This window comes from Vipera berus (genome assembly GCF_964194415.1).
Source record: "Vipera berus genome assembly, chromosome: 4".
Lineage (NCBI taxonomy): Eukaryota > Metazoa > Chordata > Lepidosauria > Squamata > Viperidae > Vipera > Vipera berus.
The window spans coordinates 31,979,508-31,998,346 of record NC_138206.1 but is presented as its reverse complement, the minus strand read 5'-3'; the positions used below and the strand labels follow the sequence as shown (position 1 = coordinate 31,998,346).

The following is an 18,839-nucleotide window of genomic DNA, read 5'->3' as shown; positions in this document are numbered from 1 at the left end:
CAGTACCAAAAGGCAAAACGATATGACGCTGGAAGATGAGCCCCTCAGGTTGGAAGGCGTCCAATATGCTACTGGGGAAGAGCAGAGGGCTAGTACTAGTAGCACCAGAAAGAATGAAGCGACTGGGCCAAAGCCGAAAGGACGCTCAGCTGTGGATATGTCTGGTGGTGAAAGGAAAGTCCGATGCTGTAAAGATTTTTTCTCCATAGGAACCTGGAATGTAAGATCCATGAATCAAGGAAAGCTGGACGTGGTCAAACAAGAGATGACAAGACTAAACATTGACATCTTAGGTATTAGCGAACTAAAATGGACAGGAATGGGTGAATTTAATTCAGATGACCATCAGGTATACTACTGCGGGCAAGAATCCCTCAGAAGAAATGGAGTAGCCTTCATAGTCAATAAAAAAATAGGAAAAGCAATACTGGGATACAATCCTCAAAATGACAGAATGATCTCAGTTCGAATCCAAGGCAAACCATTCAATATCACAGTAGTCCAAGTCTATGCCCCAACCACCGGTGCTGAAGAGGATGAAATTGACCGGTTCTATGAAGCCCTACAGCACCTTATAGAACTAACACCCAAAAATGATGTCCTTATCATCATGGGGGATTGGAATGCTAAAGTAGGAAGCCAAAAGATAACTGGAATAACAGGCAAGTTTGGCCTTGGAATACAAAATGAAGCAGGGCACAGGCTGATAGAATTTTGTCAAGAGAATACGATGGTCATAGCAAACACTCTTTTCCAACAACCCAAGAGACGGCTTTACACATGGACATCACCAGACGGTCAACACAGAAATCAGATTGACTATATGCTCTGCAGCCAAAGATGGAGAAGCTCTATACAGTCAGTAAAAACAAGACCAGGAGCTGACTGTGGCTCAGACCATGAGCTTCTTGTTGCAAAGTTTAGGCTTAAATTAAAGAAAGTAGGGGAAAGCGCTAGGCCAGTCAGGTATGAATTAAATCATATCCCTGTTGAATATACAGTAGAGGTGACAAATAGATTTAAGGAATTAGATCTGATAGACAGAGTGCCTGAAGAACTATGGACAGAGGTTCGCAACATTGTACAACGGGTAGCAACCAAAACCATCCCAAAGAAAAAGAAATGCAAGAAAGCAAAATGGCTGTCTGAGGAAGCTTTGCAAATAGCTGAGGAAAGGAGGGAAGCGAAAGGCAAGGGAGAAAAAGAAAGATATTCCCAATTAAATGCAGAATTCCAAAGAATAGCTAGAAGAGATAAGAATGCCTTCTTAAATGAACAATGCAAAGAAATAGAAGAAAACAATAGAATAGGGAGGACCAGAGATCTTTTCAAGAAAATTGGAGAGATGAAAGGAACGTTTCATGCAAAAATGGGCATGATAAAGGACCAAAATGGCAGGGACCTAACAGAGGCAGAAGAGATTAAGAAGAGGTGGCAAAATTACACAGAAGAACTATACAAGAATGAGCTTAACGTCCCTGATAATCACAATGAGGTGGTCACTGACCTCGAGCCAGACATCCTAGAATGTGAAGTAAAGTGGGCCTTAGAAAAGCTGAGCAACAACAAAGCTAGTGGAGGTGACAGTATTCCAGCTGAGCTATTCAAAATCTTAAAAGACGATGCAGTAAAAGTGCTACACTCAATTTGCCAGCAAATTTGGAAAACTCAACAGTGGCCACAGGATTGGAAAAGATCAGTTTACATTCCAATTCCAAAGAAAGGCAGTGCCAAAGAATGTTCAAACTATCGCACCATTGCACTCATTTCTCATGCTAGTAAAGTTATGCTTAAAATTCTACAAGCTAGACTCCAGCAGTATGTGGATCGAGAACTACCAGAAGTACAGGCAGGATTTCGAAGAGGCAGAGGAACTAGAGATCAAATTGCTAACATACGCTGGATCATGGAGAAAGCTAGAGAGTTCCAGAAAAACATCTACTTCTGTTTCATTGACTATGCTAAAGCCTTTGATTGTGTGGATCATAACAAACTCTGGCAAGTCCTTAAAGAGATGGGCATACCAGACCATCTTATTTGTCTCTTGAGAAATCTATATGCGGGCCAAGAAGCAACAGTGAGAACTGGACACGGAACCACTGATTGGTTCAAAATTGGGAAAGGAGTCCGGCAAGGCTGTATACTGTCGCCTTGCCTATTTAACTTATATGCAGAGCACATCATGAGAAAGGCAGGGCTAGATGAATCAAAAGTTGGAATTAAGATTGCCGGAAGAAACATCAACAACCTAAGATATGCAGATGATACCACTCTAATGGCAGAAAGTGAAGAAGAACTAAAGAGCTTCTTGTTGCGGGTGAAGAAGGAGAGTGCAAAACTTGGGTTGAAACTAAACATTAAGAAAACCAAGATCATGGCATCTGGCCCTCTCAATTCCTGGCAAATAGATGGGGAAGAAATGGAGGTAGTGACAGATTTTATTTTCCTGGGCTCCAAGATCACCGCAGATGGGGACTGTAGCCAAGAAATTAAAAGACGCTTGCTCCTTGGGAGGAGAGCCATGGCAAATCTAGACAGCACACTAAAAAGCAGAGACATCACCCTGTCAACAAAAGTGCGTATAGTCAAGGCTATGGTCTTCCCAGTTGCAATGTATGGCAGTGAAAGCTGGACCATAAGAAAGGCTGAGCGCCAAAGAATTGAAGCCTTTGAACTATGGTGCTGGAGAAGACTCCTGCGAGTCCCTTGGACTGCAAGGCGATCAAACCGGTCAGTCCTAGAGGAGATCAACCCTGACTGCTCTTTAGAAGGCCAGATCCTGAAGCTAAAACTCAAATACTTTGGCCACCTAATGAGAAGGAAGGACTCACTGGAGAAGAGCTGGGAAAGATTGAGGGCAAGAGAAGAAGGGGACGACAGAGGATGAGGTGGCTGGATGGAGTCACTGAAGCAGTAGGCGTGAGCCTAGATGGACTCCAGAAGATGGTAGAGGACAGGAAGGCCTGGAGGAACATTGTCCATAGGGTCACGATGGGTCGGACACGACTTCGCAACTAACAACAACAAACCTAAATTAACTGCTGCAATGAACAAACACAGGATTTTTATGTGAAAAAAACTGTGAGCTCAGTTTAGTTCTGCAAGTTTCCTGATTTAGAATATGGTCAGAGACAACCTGATTCAGTTTTAAGTCATTTTCATCTTTCTTTGGCTGACAATCTGAGAATTATAAGAAAAAAAAACAAAATAAATTCAGCAACTTTGAAGTCTATCCATTTTTTGCTTAACTGAACTGAAAAGGCTGATTTCCTTTGTTTAGCAAGATAATGCTTTGAAAACCTGATACAAGACACCACTTACAACAAAGCTGAAGGAAGCAGCGACATTTCTGGCTGCAGCTGTTTCAGCTGAGAAAGAATCACTGAAAGCAGAGGCAGACATGTTCCCAAGTGCAATGGACTAAGGTGTGTGGCTCTATAGTAGAAACAGGAGTGGTAAATGTGAAATTTTCTCTCCCCCTCCTACTTCCACAAGAATTAAATACAAAGAAAATAAGAAAATTAGTTACCATCTGCAAGGCTGAGATTTCAAATCCTCCATCAAGAATTGCTTTTATAATCTTTCCAGCTAGACCTGCATTAAAACAAAAAAAGGAAAGGAATGGTCAGATACCTAAGCGTATTTTAAATATTAAATGCTTGAGAGTTAGGGTATTCTTATCATATAATAATTCTTTTTAAAAAATCCAGAATATATTTGGACTAATATATATGCATCTGACACCTGTACAGAGATAAATATAACACCTGCTCAAACTTTTGAGCTGAGACACTCAGCTGGGAAGGATTTTTCTCTGCTTAAGGCAAAACAAAAATATATGTAATTTACAGAAAATAGGAAGACCATAATTTACACTTAAGTGTGAGATATTTAGCTCTTAGGGGAGAAAATCAGATTTCAAAATCACATGGTATCCTGTGGATATCTCCTAGTTAATAATACTAATTGGATAGTCTGTATTTGATAGATCCTAGGTGGCATACAATAACACAAACATGCTTGGGATAATACTTGCTTTGGTTGCAGTTGTGGCATAGTAGCCACAGTGTATTAAACCTGACAAGTATTGTCTGTTACCTGGGAATGACACATGTAAAATTGATGATACTACACAGTCTCTCTTTACTATCCTTTCCTTCTGTCCCAGAGTCAGGTGGGACTTCTGTTATCCTAATCTTGCTGCCACCATGATGTGCCCTTAACAGCATCCAGAATAGGCCCATGCATTGCTGCTGCCCCTACAGCTGTGAAATGCTATTGGCTTCTCCTGGCTAAAACTTTACCTTCTCCAAACATTGTCTCCAACAATCATTGATATGCTATGGTTGTACAAGCCAGGCACGATGTCCTGCTAGTCCCCCCATTCCCCTCAAAAGGTCTCTTGGCCTATCATCCATTATGTAAAGGCAAAGAGTTCATTTCTCTGAACAAAATGGTTGCACTAATCTGTGTTGTTGAGAAGCTGCTACTGCATACATGTTTTTGGGTACAGTGTGTTAGAGAGACTTGTTAAGCTGTGGGGGCTTTTAGTACTTTCACATAATTTTTCTAAAATTATTAATTGTTGTGTCAGCTGTTTAACCTATCAACCACTAAATGGCAGAAAAGTATTAAGAGGTTTGAACCTTTTGACAGCCATCTAAGGTAGTAGTAATCGAGATCTGTGTCAAGATACAGCCACTGGGTATGTGTCTGAGAAAGGGTTAGGGTTAGGGTTAGAAGGGTCATCCTGTTTCTCCAGAAAATGACCTGGATAATATATTTCTATTAGATTTACAAAAGAGGTTTGTTAAAGTCTCAAAAAGAGGCTTGCTGAAGCCTTGAAGAAGCCTATGCAATGGGACAAGAAAAATTGGACAGAGATAAAATCTTATGATATTTGAATGAATTAAAGATTAAGATTTTCAGAGATAAAAGGAATATAAAGTTGGTTTATTTCATCAAAGTTAAAATAAGACATGTTTTTATGAAATTTTGGCAACATTTTTGCTGACACCAGGATTGAAAAGCTGATATCTTATGGATTTGTTTAAGATAAGGGATAGATTATGGTAAAAAGACATAGCGGTTTGTAGCCTTATCGGGGTGAAGACTACCATATTTATTTATACTTGTGTTGAAGACTGAAATCTTTTCCTTATATATAACTTTTATTTCTTTTACTGTTCTTTATTTTACTCTTACATTTTTTGTCTTTTTACTCTATCGTAAAGAGGAAGATGTTCTGGAGAATAGGTACCAAAGCAGAAAAGGCTCTCCTCCTGGGTCCTGTCAGATGATACTCCTTAATAGATGTGACCCATAAAAAGGTTCTTCTGCAGTCCAGATAGCATACAGCGTCTTAAACTAAAATCAAAATAAAATTGACAACCACTGCAGTTCTGGGAGCAGAGGTTGTGTGCTAGTTTTGGAGTGCCCACAACTGTCTGCTCCACAGCACTTTGCATTAGTTGCAGCTTCTGGATGCTCTTCAAAAGCAACCATATTTAGAGTACATTACAGTAATTCATTGGGGAGGTGACCAAGACATGGGTGACTGAGAGCAGAGCCTCTTGATCCAGGAACTGGAGCAAATTCACCAACAGAAATTGTAAAAAAGGGCCCCCTAATCACAAATGTTATCTGCTCTTTGAACAGGAGATATGAGTCCAGAAAGACACCCAAGTTGAGAACAGGGTCTGTTTCAGGTAGTGCTACCCCATCCAGCATTAGATTCCCAGAAGCTGAGAGCCCAAAGAGCCAAAACCACTCAATTTTGGCAAGGTTGATGCTGATCCCCATCCAAATCCAGACACTGAGACATGAAATCTGTAACCAAGTGTGAGAATAACCTTGAGGAAGGAGAGGAACAGCGACAGCCAAGGCAATAGTCAAATAAAAGAAATCTCAGCATAGCTGGAATGGAATTTGAGAAAGTACCTCAGCCTGGACCTCTCCAACTTCTCTTTAGGATAAAGGCAGAGAGGGGAGAGGCACATTCAAAGTTGCAAGATACTGTTACTGTTCTATTATTTATTACCCTACAATAAGAAGTTTACTATTCATGACTTTGATGTTCACGTTTTTGTCCACTTCAAAGGTCTGAAAACATCAACAGCAACAGAATGAGTCAGGAAGAGGATCAAAACAACTAAAATTATTTGAGAAAAGATATTCTAGGACATCCTGAGAGACTGCACTATAAGAAATCAGGGAGTCCTAATTTGAGTCAATGAAAAGTCATTCAAATGTGAAGCTATTAATCTCTTAATAAAAAACAAAACAAAAACATGTAACAAATTATATCAAGCTCAGTGTTACTGACTACATTCAAAGGTAACCATGTAACACAGATTTCCAAAAAGGGATCTGAGGTGATTCTGTAAATTATACTTTAAGTCAGTCAGCTTAACATCTGTTCTGAGCAAATTTGTAAAATTGGTAATATAATAAAAAGTAACTAGGTACATAGGTACAAGCTGTTCTGAAGAAAAATCAGCATTGATTTCATAAAGATAAATCCTGCTTCATGAAGCTTAACAAAGTTCTTTCAGAGTGTCAATAGGCACATGGATGAGGACTTCTCATCAAAAGCTGTTTAGTATAGTAGTCATGGGATAAGAGAATTGCTAATGGCTTAAATAGAAACACAAACAAATGACTACAAATCAAGTTTCTTTTTAGAGGGAAAAAGTAGTAAAGGATCTATGTTGAGACTAGTAATTTTTAAATGAATCAAACAATCTTGATGTAAGCAATGAGGTGGCCAAGTATGAGGATGATATAAAACACATAACCTTAGTTAGGATGGTAAAAACCAAAAATCATTGAAGAACTTTAGAAAAATCTCTTTCAGTTACATGAATAGGCAATTTATTTTTTTTCCCCTTGCAAACTAGAGAGATTGTTTAAACAAACTATTTTTTTTTCCTGAGTGGCTTTTCTCGACTGCACAGCATCTCCCTAATAAGCGCTAAGAAAAACAAACTAAGAAGCTACAGTCCATGACTTTAAACAAATTAATTATCTTATGCACAGCTTGTGCTGCTGCTAGTAACCAACAAAATCCCTGCCTTGACACTAACAAGTTAATAGCTCACAGCTTTTGCCTCCAGAGCTCTTGTGGCTGGCTGTCATGAGCACTCTAGGCAAACAGCTGGAGGCAACAGCATTCCTGTCAATCTGAATTCCCAATTGTGTGCTTGGGTACACTTTTGCATTCTTTTCTTTTTCACAATATGTACACACAAACATCAATTTCCTTCCATTTAATTATCTCAGTGCCAGAATAAACATTTTTAGAGGTGGGGGAATGGGGCAAAGAGCTATAAGGTCTGCCCAGAGAATCAGGATTCTGGCCAGATCTGTTTGGGCCATTTAATTAATAAACTCTCAAAAGATAATTGCTATCATGGTGTCTCCTTTGGGGTTCTTCTTTTTTGATATCCATCCTGCAAATTCTCAATTAAGTGTTGATGCATAACAGGGGCTCAAGGTAGATAGGTTTAATACTGTCAGCTCAGGGTATGGTAACACCTCTTGGATGTTTGAAGCTGTTTATCTCAGAAAAACAGAAATATCAGGAATATGAACATGGGTTATAAAAGTTATGCATTGCATGGAGAAAGTGGCCTAATCAAAGCAGATCAAAAGAAACATTTTGTCTTTCCTATCAATACAATATTATACAGATAATCCTTGATTTTTGACAATTGTGCTCAAAGTTTCTGTTGCTAAGTGAGATAGTTAAGTGAATTTTGCCCCATTTTACAAGCTTTCTTGCTGCAGTTGTTAAGTTAATCACTGCAGCTGTTAAATTGGTGACACAATTGTTAAGTGAATCCGGCTTCCCCATTGCTTTTCAGAAGGTCGCAAAAAGTGATCACATGACCCCCCAGGACACTGCAACCATTATAAATTTGAGCCAGTGGTCAAGAATCTGAATTTTAGTAATGTGACCATGAGGATGCTACAACAGTCATACGAAAAATGGTGCTAAGTCACTTTTTCAGTGTATATATGGGTCTGGCATGGTCACATGATATTTTGCTTAATGACAGTGGCACTCAGCAACAGAGATATAGGTCCCAATTATGATCAGTAAGAGGACTAACTGTACCATAGTTTTGAAACTGGCAGAAGGAAAGAACAAGCTTAAGTCAAATTAAGTCAAATCTTTTGAAAAAGAGTAGTAGAAAATAGCAGTTTTCTGTAATCTGGATATCCTTCAGATATACTTTCTTCAATTTCCCCAGAATATTCCAGCCAGCAGATCATTAATAATAATTCTAAAATACACACCTTTGAAAGATGCCCAGGCTGGGAAAAGCTATTAATATTAAAGCTACAGAGGGTTAAATGTATTTTCTTATAATGCAATGAACTAATTTTATTTGCAAAAAACAATTAGTTCCAAAATAAAAAAAAGGATTTTAAACTATCAAACATAGTTTACAAACCCCATTAATAGCTTTTTCTCATTTGAAAGACTCCACTGCTATATACTGATGTATTATGGGAAGAAACAACTATCATACTATATTCTAAACATTATGATTTTATTCTGAGGACCTGCTAGAAGCAGCAAAACATGAAGGTCAAAGTGGTTTTGCAGGCATTCTCCTGACAGTATCTCTGCAGAACCTGTTAACCCAAATAATTATTTATGTGGTTTTTGTACTTTAATTGCATACAGAGAGCATCTCCATCTGATTCTGCAAGCAGGTCAGCTGGAAATCATCTGAGCCTAACTGATAAACAAACTGCTGGTAGGAAAGACTTGTCAAAAAAGTAAAAAAGAAAAAAAGATGAGCAGCAACAGGAAAACAAGTCTTTATCTCTGCAACTATAAGTATTGACATTAACAAAAAGGAACAGCATTGCTTGTTAGAACCAGGCTGAGATACCTACCATTGTGGAAATAATTTACATGTCTACTAACTAGACAAAACGAGGACCAACAAGTTTTTTTTATTGACTCTGCAAGGAATATTACTAACCTTCTTTAATTGCATGAGGTTTAATAACACAGCAAGTACAATGTGTGTACTTTGCAGTGCCTGCGGGTCCACGGCCTCCATTGGAAGGAAAGAATAATTCCAGTTCCTGGAAATAATAAGAATTAAATACATACATTTAATGGGGGTCCAAGCACTGAGATTGTAATAGTCAGATTCATTGGTTTTCATTCATTTCCATTCCTTATTTATTAACATATTTTTGAAAGCGCCCCATCATTCAGCACAGACAATAGACTTCCAAACACAGACTAAGATCCAAAACAATGTCAATTTTCAAAAAAAATCCCCAAGTACAGGTAATCCTTGACTTATTACCATTTTAGTGACCTTTCAAAGTTATGAAGGCACTGGAAAAAATGGCCTACCAACATTTTTTACACTTCTGACCTTTGTAGCATCCCTGTGGTCATGTGATCAAAATTCAGACATTTGGCAACTGGCATGTATTTATGAAGGTTGCAGTGTAGCATTGTCATGGTTCACCTTTTGCGACCTTCTGACAAGCAAAGTCAATGGGGATGCCAGATTCACCGAACTGTATTAGTAACTTAACAATTGCAGTGATTCACTTAACAGTTGTGGCAAGAGAGGTCGTAAAATGAGGCAACATTCATTTAACAACTCTTTGGTTGAATTGGAAATTTCAGGCTTATTTGTGGTCGTAAGTCAAGGACTACTTATAATGCCAAGAAAAAGATACAATAAACCTTTCACAGAAAAAAAACCTCTTGAGAAATTTAAGGCAAATTTCAGTACTGCATTACCAAGAATAGGCAAGGAGAAAACCATGAAAGCTATCCTATGTCACCATAACACATTCATTGAGCTATGACCACCAGATGAGTTCATTATTTTGTCATATTACCAGTAAATATTTCACAATAAACTATATAACACTTGATTTCTTACTAGCTGCTCATATTGGAAACAGAGAACTTTCCAACCTGAATGCCACAGGACTGCCGACTGTGTTGAAAGAGTTTTAGCCTATAGGAGTGAATCAGGTGGGCCAGAAGAAATAAAAGAACAGTAAGCTATTGCAGGTGACTTAACTGCCTGAAAAGATGAAAAAGCCTCAAACCCAAGACAATAAAAACATAACAATTCAAATCCCAAAGCAAGCTGAGTACATTTATGGGAGAATGTGTTTTTTTCAACCAGATGGAAAACAAAAAGAACTAATGATTTAATGAAAAAAAAATACAGGCAGAATCAGGTGATCCAACAACATAGAGAGATTAGGGAAAAAAGAACAAAAAACAACCAAATTACAAAAATAAGCTTGAAAACCACAGTCCTACTTCCTATTTATCTGTTACAGCACAGATATTCTTTTGTTTGTTTTCTTGTCTGCCCACTCCTAGAAAACAGAGGGCCTTTTTACCGGGCTAGCTGCTTACTGGGGAGGGAAAGGTCACCATCAACAACAGCAGAGGTTCTCTTTGTGATGAAGTGAGATCCTTCTCCTACGTTTTTTATTTTTTTCAAAAAAAAATGCAGACTAGATTGGGGGCTAGAACTTTTCTCCAAGAGCTACGGAAAATCTTAGGACTATGATTTCAAAAATCCAATCAGCAGAAATCATCTGCCTGAAAATCATGGAACTGTATGAACTGCTAGATTGGACAGTATGTACTTATTTTGAATCTGTTCTCTCCGACTTGCAATTTTAATATCTATTCAGAGATTAATCTCCAGTTCTTTCTCGCAAAGTTTGTCTTCACAAACAACCAAGTAATTGCTCTTCTACTTTACCAACACGGCTTCTGCAAGCTACATTTACTTTTCTCCATTAGTAGCCTGTTTTTTCATGAACAGGACACTGAGGTAAAATCTCAGGCTAGCAAGGGCACCTGTGACTAGATCACCTGTTATTTCTCCCAGATATGACACTACTTGGATTCAGTCTTGGCAGATGTTTTCACTTATCTGAAATGGGAAGAACAATGCTTGTTGCCTTACAGTACACTGATCCTGAGTTGCTAAGTAATCTCAATATAAATATTTCCCTTTCTCCAAGCAACACAAAACAAGGAGAAAGCTAAAGAAGATAAGAAAATTGGAAGGAGGAAATCAGTAGCAAACCGAAAGACATTTCAAGTGCCAAGGACTGACCCTGCTTTTTTGGCATCCTAATTTATAATCTCTTAAATTTTAACATTTTTCAGTGGCATGAGCATGTGGTACACCATTTTAGAGTTGTATAGAATTCAACAGTGTATAAATTAATGGAATCTCTTCATAACTCATACATAATATTACATTAAAATACTTTTCAGGATACACAGCAGGGACAAAGAAGGGAGTAATTAAAACACTGCCAGCAGCACTATTCTTAGCTCCTCTAATCAACATCAAGAAACATGTTTCCATGGAAAGGAAAGCAGGCATCAAAAAGTAAAATGCAAATATATTGTCCAATCTGTTTTCTTATAGCTTGGCAAGATTCACATGAAGGTTTGCCCTCAGATGAGCCTCCAATTAATCTGTTTAAATTTACAATAAATAGTTAGGAAACTATAAAAAAATTTCAATGCGGCTATGTATCATCATTTATAGTTTCAACTCTAACAAGATGAAAATTAAAATGATGTATACATTATATATCTTATTTTATTCTGTAAGATTTACTATTTCATTTATTTAGAGTATTATCATGCAATTACTCCTTTAACAGCTCGGGGCAATATTTGACTGAAATCATACTACCATTATTCAAAGTGACGACAAAATGGGGGAGGCTTTACAGTGAAAAAAAAATGGGATGAAGTCATATAAGCATAGTTAGTTACACAGTACAGTAGTTTTCCTGGACAAACTCTTCCTGAATCAGGAAGAGGAATGGACTAGAGAATTCTGATTCATTGAAGCAATCTTCATAACAAATCACTAACACTAAATGTTTGTGTTAGTGATAAAATATGCCTTAGGATCTGCTACAGATCTTATTTGTATTTCCTCATTTGATCAAAAGTAAGATGAAAGCCATGGAATTAGGAAGCTGGTCAATAATAAGATGAAAGCCATGGAATTAGGAAGCTGGTCAATTAAAAATACTGGTCAAAAATAGTAACTTAAACAGGATTCAGAAAGAAAGAGGAAGGAGTGTTCATTTTACATATATGCATCAGTGGAAAAGATTTAATTGAGAGGTATGAAAATAGAAATAATTCTTATATGCTAAGAGAAACTAAGTCGTGTACAGAATGGCTTAGCAAATGTATATTTGAGAAACTTACACTAGCAGCAGAGGCAAAGGAATCAGGGCCATGAGCCACATTTCTTATGCTGTCACTTCCAAAACGTGCTCTAATGCTGTTTGGAGCATCGGTTCGGGCTACAACTGAATTTGCGGGTCCTAATAATTGTTTCCATCTGCCTATGGCATCATCTCCCAAAATCTCCATGGCAACAACAGGGTCACTTGTAATAAACTCAAGAAGCTCACTGAAAGCAGAAAAGAGAATAGTCAGGATACCTGGGAAACCAAATGTTTCAACAGGATTCTTCCATCCTAAACAAAATAATACCAACAAAGTTGGGTTCACAGTACAAATATTAAGCTACTATAGTAAAAACAGTAAGTTGCAGAAAAATCTGACTGGAAAAAATATTTTCATATTTTTGAAACAATACTTTGTTTATTCTGTTATCTTTTGCAACATCAGAAACTATTTTAATATTTTAAGAAAGGCAGAACTGAAAAGAGATAACAGATTTGCTGACTACTCAGGAACTCTGATCTTATGTTTAATTGCAGATTAAGCAGAACATAAATCCTAAACTTTTGGCTCCTTAGGAATTGGCAGCCTAGAAGCCAAATGAAGCTTGCCAAGTCTATCAAGCCAGGCATCTCTCTCTGTAGAACTCTATCTGTTATTTATGTACATATATGGGCAATCATGTTCAATCGCAAACATGCATGTCAAGAAAACAAAGTACTGGTCACAGTGTGCATATAAAGCATCACAAAATAAATTTAGCACATTAATACTGCTCCCAGAAACAGCAAGCACCTAATTAAGTGGATAGTCAGGAATAGTATAAATCACTGAATTTCCTAACATTACTCTTATATAGGTAGTCCTCGACTTGCAAACACAATTGAGCCCAGAATTGAAGTCGTATGTTATTGCAGTCATTAAGTGAGATGCCCACATGACCACCTCACTCAATGACCACAATTCCATCATTCCCAGTTGCAGCTGTTAGGCGATCACCTGGATTATTAGGTGAAGTTTCAGTAAGGATCATTCTCCCTCCCATTCACGTTCTTTTGGCTCTGCACGGTGGTACTGCCAGCGGTGACCCCAATTGCCCCTCCTGCCCAGTTGACCTTCACCACCTTGAGCCATTCTCCAAGCTGGCTTCCCTTTTCCTCTACAAGTGAGCTTCCCCTACCTTCTTCAAGCAGGCATCCCTTTCCTTCTGCAAGCTGGCACCTCATTGGAAACTTCCTGGTCTTCTCCAAATCTCATGAAAATTAGACGTGTGGTTTGAAGAACAGCAGAAGCCTTGTTCTCGGGTTGCTTCAAAAGCTTCATTTCCCCAAATCACACGTGTACCATTTCTTTTGCACATTGTGAGGGCTTTCACATTAAAAGGGACATTGGTTTGAAGAAAGGATCAAGGTGGTGAAGATCAGCTGGTGTAGGGACAATTGTAGTGGCTGCTGATGAATGCCACTGTGCAAGCAGCCAAAATGGGGGCGGGGGAGGGATATACAAGGGGAGTTGTGGCATCCCCAGGGTTGTAAGGGCATGTGTGCTGTAAAGCACTTGACTTTTTATCATGTGACCATGGCCGCAACTTCAGGCAGGGGTTGTAACTACTTTCATTTGGAGCTGTTGTAATTACAACTGGTTTCTGAACATATGGTTGTAAGTTGAGGACTACCTATAATACAGTAATGTGCACATTTGACTCCCATGTTCTACCCAATATATTTTAAACCAAAGAACTTGCTACTGTGTCCTGGAACATGGAGAGGCAGCTTGGGAAGTTGCAAGATTACCTTGCTTATTCCCAGTCTCCTGGAAAGGAGAAACTGATTTAACTTTATATTTTGCAGTGATCAGAACAAGAACACCCCTTTTTGATGCACCACAGTAACACTTTTTTGGCAGCAACCATCAAGAAAATTGCTGTAAACAAACTATTGTCCTTCAATTTCCAGTCTGTCTATGCTGACTAACAATAGCTATTTCCTGATTTACTGGATATTTCATAGACTGAATCACTGAATCTTCTGTGACACTCTGCAGTCTACACTATACTAATACTAATACTATACTACTGTACTATAAAGTCAATTTGCTTAATGGTAAGAAAATAAAAAGGATCAAGAACATTTTGAAACAAAAACACACTGCAAAGCACCTAAGTATGTAATACCACAATAAAATGTAGAATGAAACATATGTATTAGGGTAGGACCATGTATACTCTTGTAAGAAGGTTCCAAAGATGAGAAAACAATGAAAGAGTATTTTAATGTTATTAGAATATATTTAGTTTATTAGAATAAAAGTATCAGAGCAGATTGCAGGGCCTAGCTGGTACTAAAAAAATCTAAATAAGGCCCAATCTGATTAGCACTTGGCTGTAAGACCACAGGGATTTTTTAATGTTGAAATCAAAAATACATTTTAGAAGGTAGCAATAGAAAATAACTTATTTTTTATCAAGAAAACAACATGGATGTTTCAATGAAATCATCAGGATTTGAGTCTGACTTGACTACAAACCTGACAGAATAAAAATCAATAACTATCCAATTCTGTACAAGGAAAATAGTATAAAATTAAGAGAAGTCTAGTTTTTCTATGCTTATCAAATACTATTTACACTATATTTGTATAGATAACTCAAAGGACATCGATAGAAAGCAACATGGTAAGAGTTTTTATTTCATGGAATGTATCATACAAGTTAAACCACTCAGTGTACCAAAACATATACTCACTTGTAGTAAGGCTTAGCTTGATGGTTTGCGTGTAAATCCATTGCTTCTTCCCTATAAAAGATATTTTTAAGAATATTTTTAATATTCTTAATTAATGGATTCTTCTATCTTTAATTAATGTGTACACAATATTTGTAGCATTTTCTTAATAACAGCAAGCAAGATTCATTCATTCATTCATGTAATATCACATTATAACAGGTAGTATTTATCTTTATTTCTTCCATTCTTGGTCTACTGCATGGTTGAAGATGGAAATGCTGAATATGGTTTCACAGTCATATTTTAATGATATCAAGAGACAACATATATTGGCAACATCTATGCATTCTAGGGTAGTTTTACAAAAGACAGTAAAAGACAGTTTTACACGAATCAGTAAAAATTTAAAATGTAAACTATATTTCCATTTTTTGAAAAATGAGCAATGATTAAAATCTCACCTTGTAAGTTTCACCATTTTAGCCTTTGTTATTGTAAAACCAGAATTAATAATCATATCAATAACTTCTCCAAGTCTGAGTGCTACATCTGGTTTTAATAATGCCAAGGTTCTATAACAAATTTAAATGACAAATTTTAAAAAATAGCTTATGCATCAACATTTACCAAGACAGGAAAACATAATCATGTCAATCATCATGATGTGATCATTCCTAGTGCCCAGATAAATAATGGAAATATTTGGTCCAAACATTTCAGTAATGCAAATGAGTTTTGAAAAATGTTTATTTATTTAATTATTTTTAGGACTTATATGCCGCCCTATCTCCCAAAGGACTCAGGGCGGCTAACAACAATAAAAGACAATAATACAAATGTTAAAAAAAATAAATTAAAGACCCAATGATAAAATATTAAAAACATTTTTAAAAAATCCCTATTGTCAGTCCAGGTCAGCCTGATGGAAAAGAAATGTTTTAAGGCCGCGACGAAAGGACCAGAGGTCTGGGGCCATCTGGAGCTCAAGGGGAAGTTGATTCCACAGGGCAGGCGCTCCCACAGAGAAGGCCCTCCCCCTGGGGGTCGCCAGCCAACATTGTCTAGCCGACAGCACCCTGAGGAGGCCCTCCCTGTGTGAGCGCACCGGGTGATGGGAAGTCGTTCCTGGCAGCAGGCGGTCCTGCAAATATCCCGGGCCTAAGCCATGTAGGGCTTTATAGGTAAGAACCAGCACCTTAAATCTCATCTGGAGGCCAACTGGTAACCAATGCAGCTCACGCAGGAGGGGTGTAATATGGGAGTATTGGGATGCTCCCATCACAACCCGCGCGGCTGCATTCTGCACCAGCTGGAGCCTCCGGGTGGTCTTCAAGGGCAGCCCCATGTAGAGAGCGTTGCAGTAATCTATACGGGAGGTAACAAGTGCATGAGTGAAGTTACACAGGAACAAATAGTAAGGAGGGTATTTCTTTAGACACTGTTGTCTTTTTGTCCTCTTCAGATTCTAGTTGGGAGGAAAGGGACCTTTTGCGAGACAAATAAGGAGCCACATATTTGTTAAGCAGCTATATCAGACATGTCAAACTCACAACATCCCATGACGTCGCGCAACGTATCAGGACAGTTTTGCCATTGCCGGCAATGGGGCGGGTGTGGCTTCTGCGTGACACATCCGGCCTATGGGCCGGCAGTTTGACACCCCTGAGCTATATATTAGGAAGGACATGAAGAAATATGACCCTTATACATGACCTCAAATAGGGCAGGGAGAGAGAGCAGCTAATTATACTTTTACAATATTGCTAGTTTTTAATATTCTCATACTGAAAAATGGAAATATATTCTTATGGTGAGAGGTGCTGGCTTTTCAAAAGTCTAAACGTAATCCATCAAACTTTTTTTTAAAAAAAAATCCTGTTACTCCCATTATCCCATGACCCTGTTCCTTTGATAACTGCAATATAATTGGAACACTTGGGGTAGGGACCAGTTAAGGGAGAAACATATTCCTTCAGTGTCTTTGTCAGAAACTGAGAAAGGCAAATGATTCGCTGAAATTTAATTATGACAATAGCTGGATGATGATACTTTAGGGGAGGAAATGCCAGAGATTGGTGTGAAAGGGACAAAGAAGAGGAAGTGGCGTCCCTAACCAATGTGTAATCACTGTGGGAAAGCAGCAGTATCTTTTTCTTTGCTTTTCTAACTTTTCCCTGAGGAAAATCAAGTAGTATAAGCACCATGGTCAGCTCCAAGCCAGATAAACAGTCCTCTCAAAAGACTACAGTATAAGCTTAGTTTTTACAAATTTCCTGAGGATTAAGCTGGATTTTTAATGACAATACAAGTTTCTAAAGATTTATCTAGGGCAGAAGACACTCACAGTTGACCTGAGAACCAATCTCTCCTACCTCTCGTATCATAAATTGGCTAAACCACTGAGCAAGAACTATTCTGAGGTTAAATAAGGGTTTGCTGGAGGCTTTTGTTCTTTTGTGTTTCCCTGGGAACAGTAGCTGACTGTGAGGAATGAAGGAAAGAAAGGAACCTAAGCCACCACTCAAATTATGGGATGGAATCATCCAAGATGCAAAAAAAAAAGACACTAATGTATACAAACTTTTAGACATAGAAACTATGCAATTTTATTTTATATATGCTCAAAAGAAATGCCAGATTAATTTTTAGTTTTTTTTCTCAGAGGCTAAACTGCCATTTTAGATGAGCCTACCCATTGTTCCTCTTCCTCTTCCTTTTGGAAAAAAAATCCTAACACATATAAGAGTTCCCGTCACTTTCTTGCTATACAGGTAGTCCTCAACTTACAATAGTTTATTTAGTGATCGTCCAAAGTTACAATGGCACTATGAAAAGTGACATGACCATTTTTCACATTTACGACTGTTGTAGCATCCCCACGGTCAAGTGATCAAAATTTTGATGCTCAGCAACTGACTCATGTTTATGATGGTTGCAGTGTCCCGAGCTCATGTGATCATACTTGACAACCTTCTGACAAGCAAAAGTCTCAACAACAGAAATTTCAGGCTCAATTGTGGTCATAAATTGAGGACTACCTGTTACTTTAAAAATCTCTAAATGCTAGTTGACACATACTTTTGGTACTGATTTGTATCTTGGGGGGATAATCTGGCATATTGATATTGATAATGCCATATTGATCAATAATACGTTGAAGTCAGTAAATATTTTGATCAATAATAATTCTAATGAAGCCAGTGAATAACATGTGTACACTATCGCTCTTCTATTTTAACAATTTATGTCACACAATTTTTTTGAAGAGAAAGGTATTTGCTATTACTTTATTGTTGTTGTTACTGTTGTTATCCACATTGCTAATGTGAAAATGAACAAATGTCATCAAGAAAACCTAGTTTTCTTCCTTTCTGAAAACATTTCAACAGTGCTGAAAAAACTAGTTTGCCAGCAGCTCTTTCTAAGTACTGTTTCTGAAAGAATTTGTGAGTATTACCATCAGTTGGAAAGAAACCCCAGTATAAGAGAAACACAAATACAAAAGAAAACAAGTTTTTTCCAAAATTTAAACATATTAATAGTGATTAATAATACATTGGAGTATATATACAAGCAATATACACATATATTTTATACATACAAACACATTTTAATTAGATTATCTAGGAAATGAGTAATAAAAATAAAAATGGCTTTGTTGTACATAATCAGTAAATTTAAATCAGGTAATGAAAAATAATCTGTATTATAGTAATACTGCTAACTTTTGGGGGGGATAATTTTTCTGGTACAACAATTTTCCAGCTTATTTGCCATTTTATCACAGGACCTTAATTCTTTATGTTTCAAGGTGTTGTTTGGAGCATCATTAAAAACTTAGAAAAGACAACTTAGGCTCTATAACCATGTCT

At 37.6% G+C, this 18,839-nt stretch overlaps 2 protein-coding genes across 7 annotated transcripts in view; both read right to left on the bottom strand.

The window, feature by feature from the left end:
• The window catches only part of CCDC181 (coiled-coil domain containing 181), a 289,422-nt gene that overhangs the window by 210,177 nt on the left and 60,406 nt on the right, over positions 1-18,839 (bottom strand). The window lies entirely within an intron of this gene.
• Positions 1-18,839, bottom strand: part of NME7 (NME/NM23 family member 7) — a 108,382-nt gene that overhangs the window by 59,510 nt on the left and 30,033 nt on the right. For 5 of the 6 annotated variants that reach the window (XR_014026377.1, XR_014026378.1, XM_081327283.1 and 2 more), the window contains exons 4-8: positions 15,429-15,539; positions 14,986-15,036; positions 12,260-12,467; positions 9,000-9,105; positions 3,530-3,594 (exon numbers count right to left, since the gene is read on the bottom strand). Coding sequence is in view for 4 of the 6 variants with exons in the window: in XM_081327283.1 (XP_081183409.1) it covers positions 3,530-3,594; positions 9,000-9,105; positions 12,260-12,467; positions 14,986-15,036; positions 15,429-15,539 (541 nt within the window). In the remaining 2 variants the exon portion in view is untranslated. The remainder of the gene's footprint in view (positions 1-3,529; positions 3,595-8,999; positions 9,106-12,259; positions 12,468-14,985; positions 15,037-15,428; positions 15,540-18,839) is intronic. The other variant, XM_081327284.1, reaches the window with a different exon arrangement.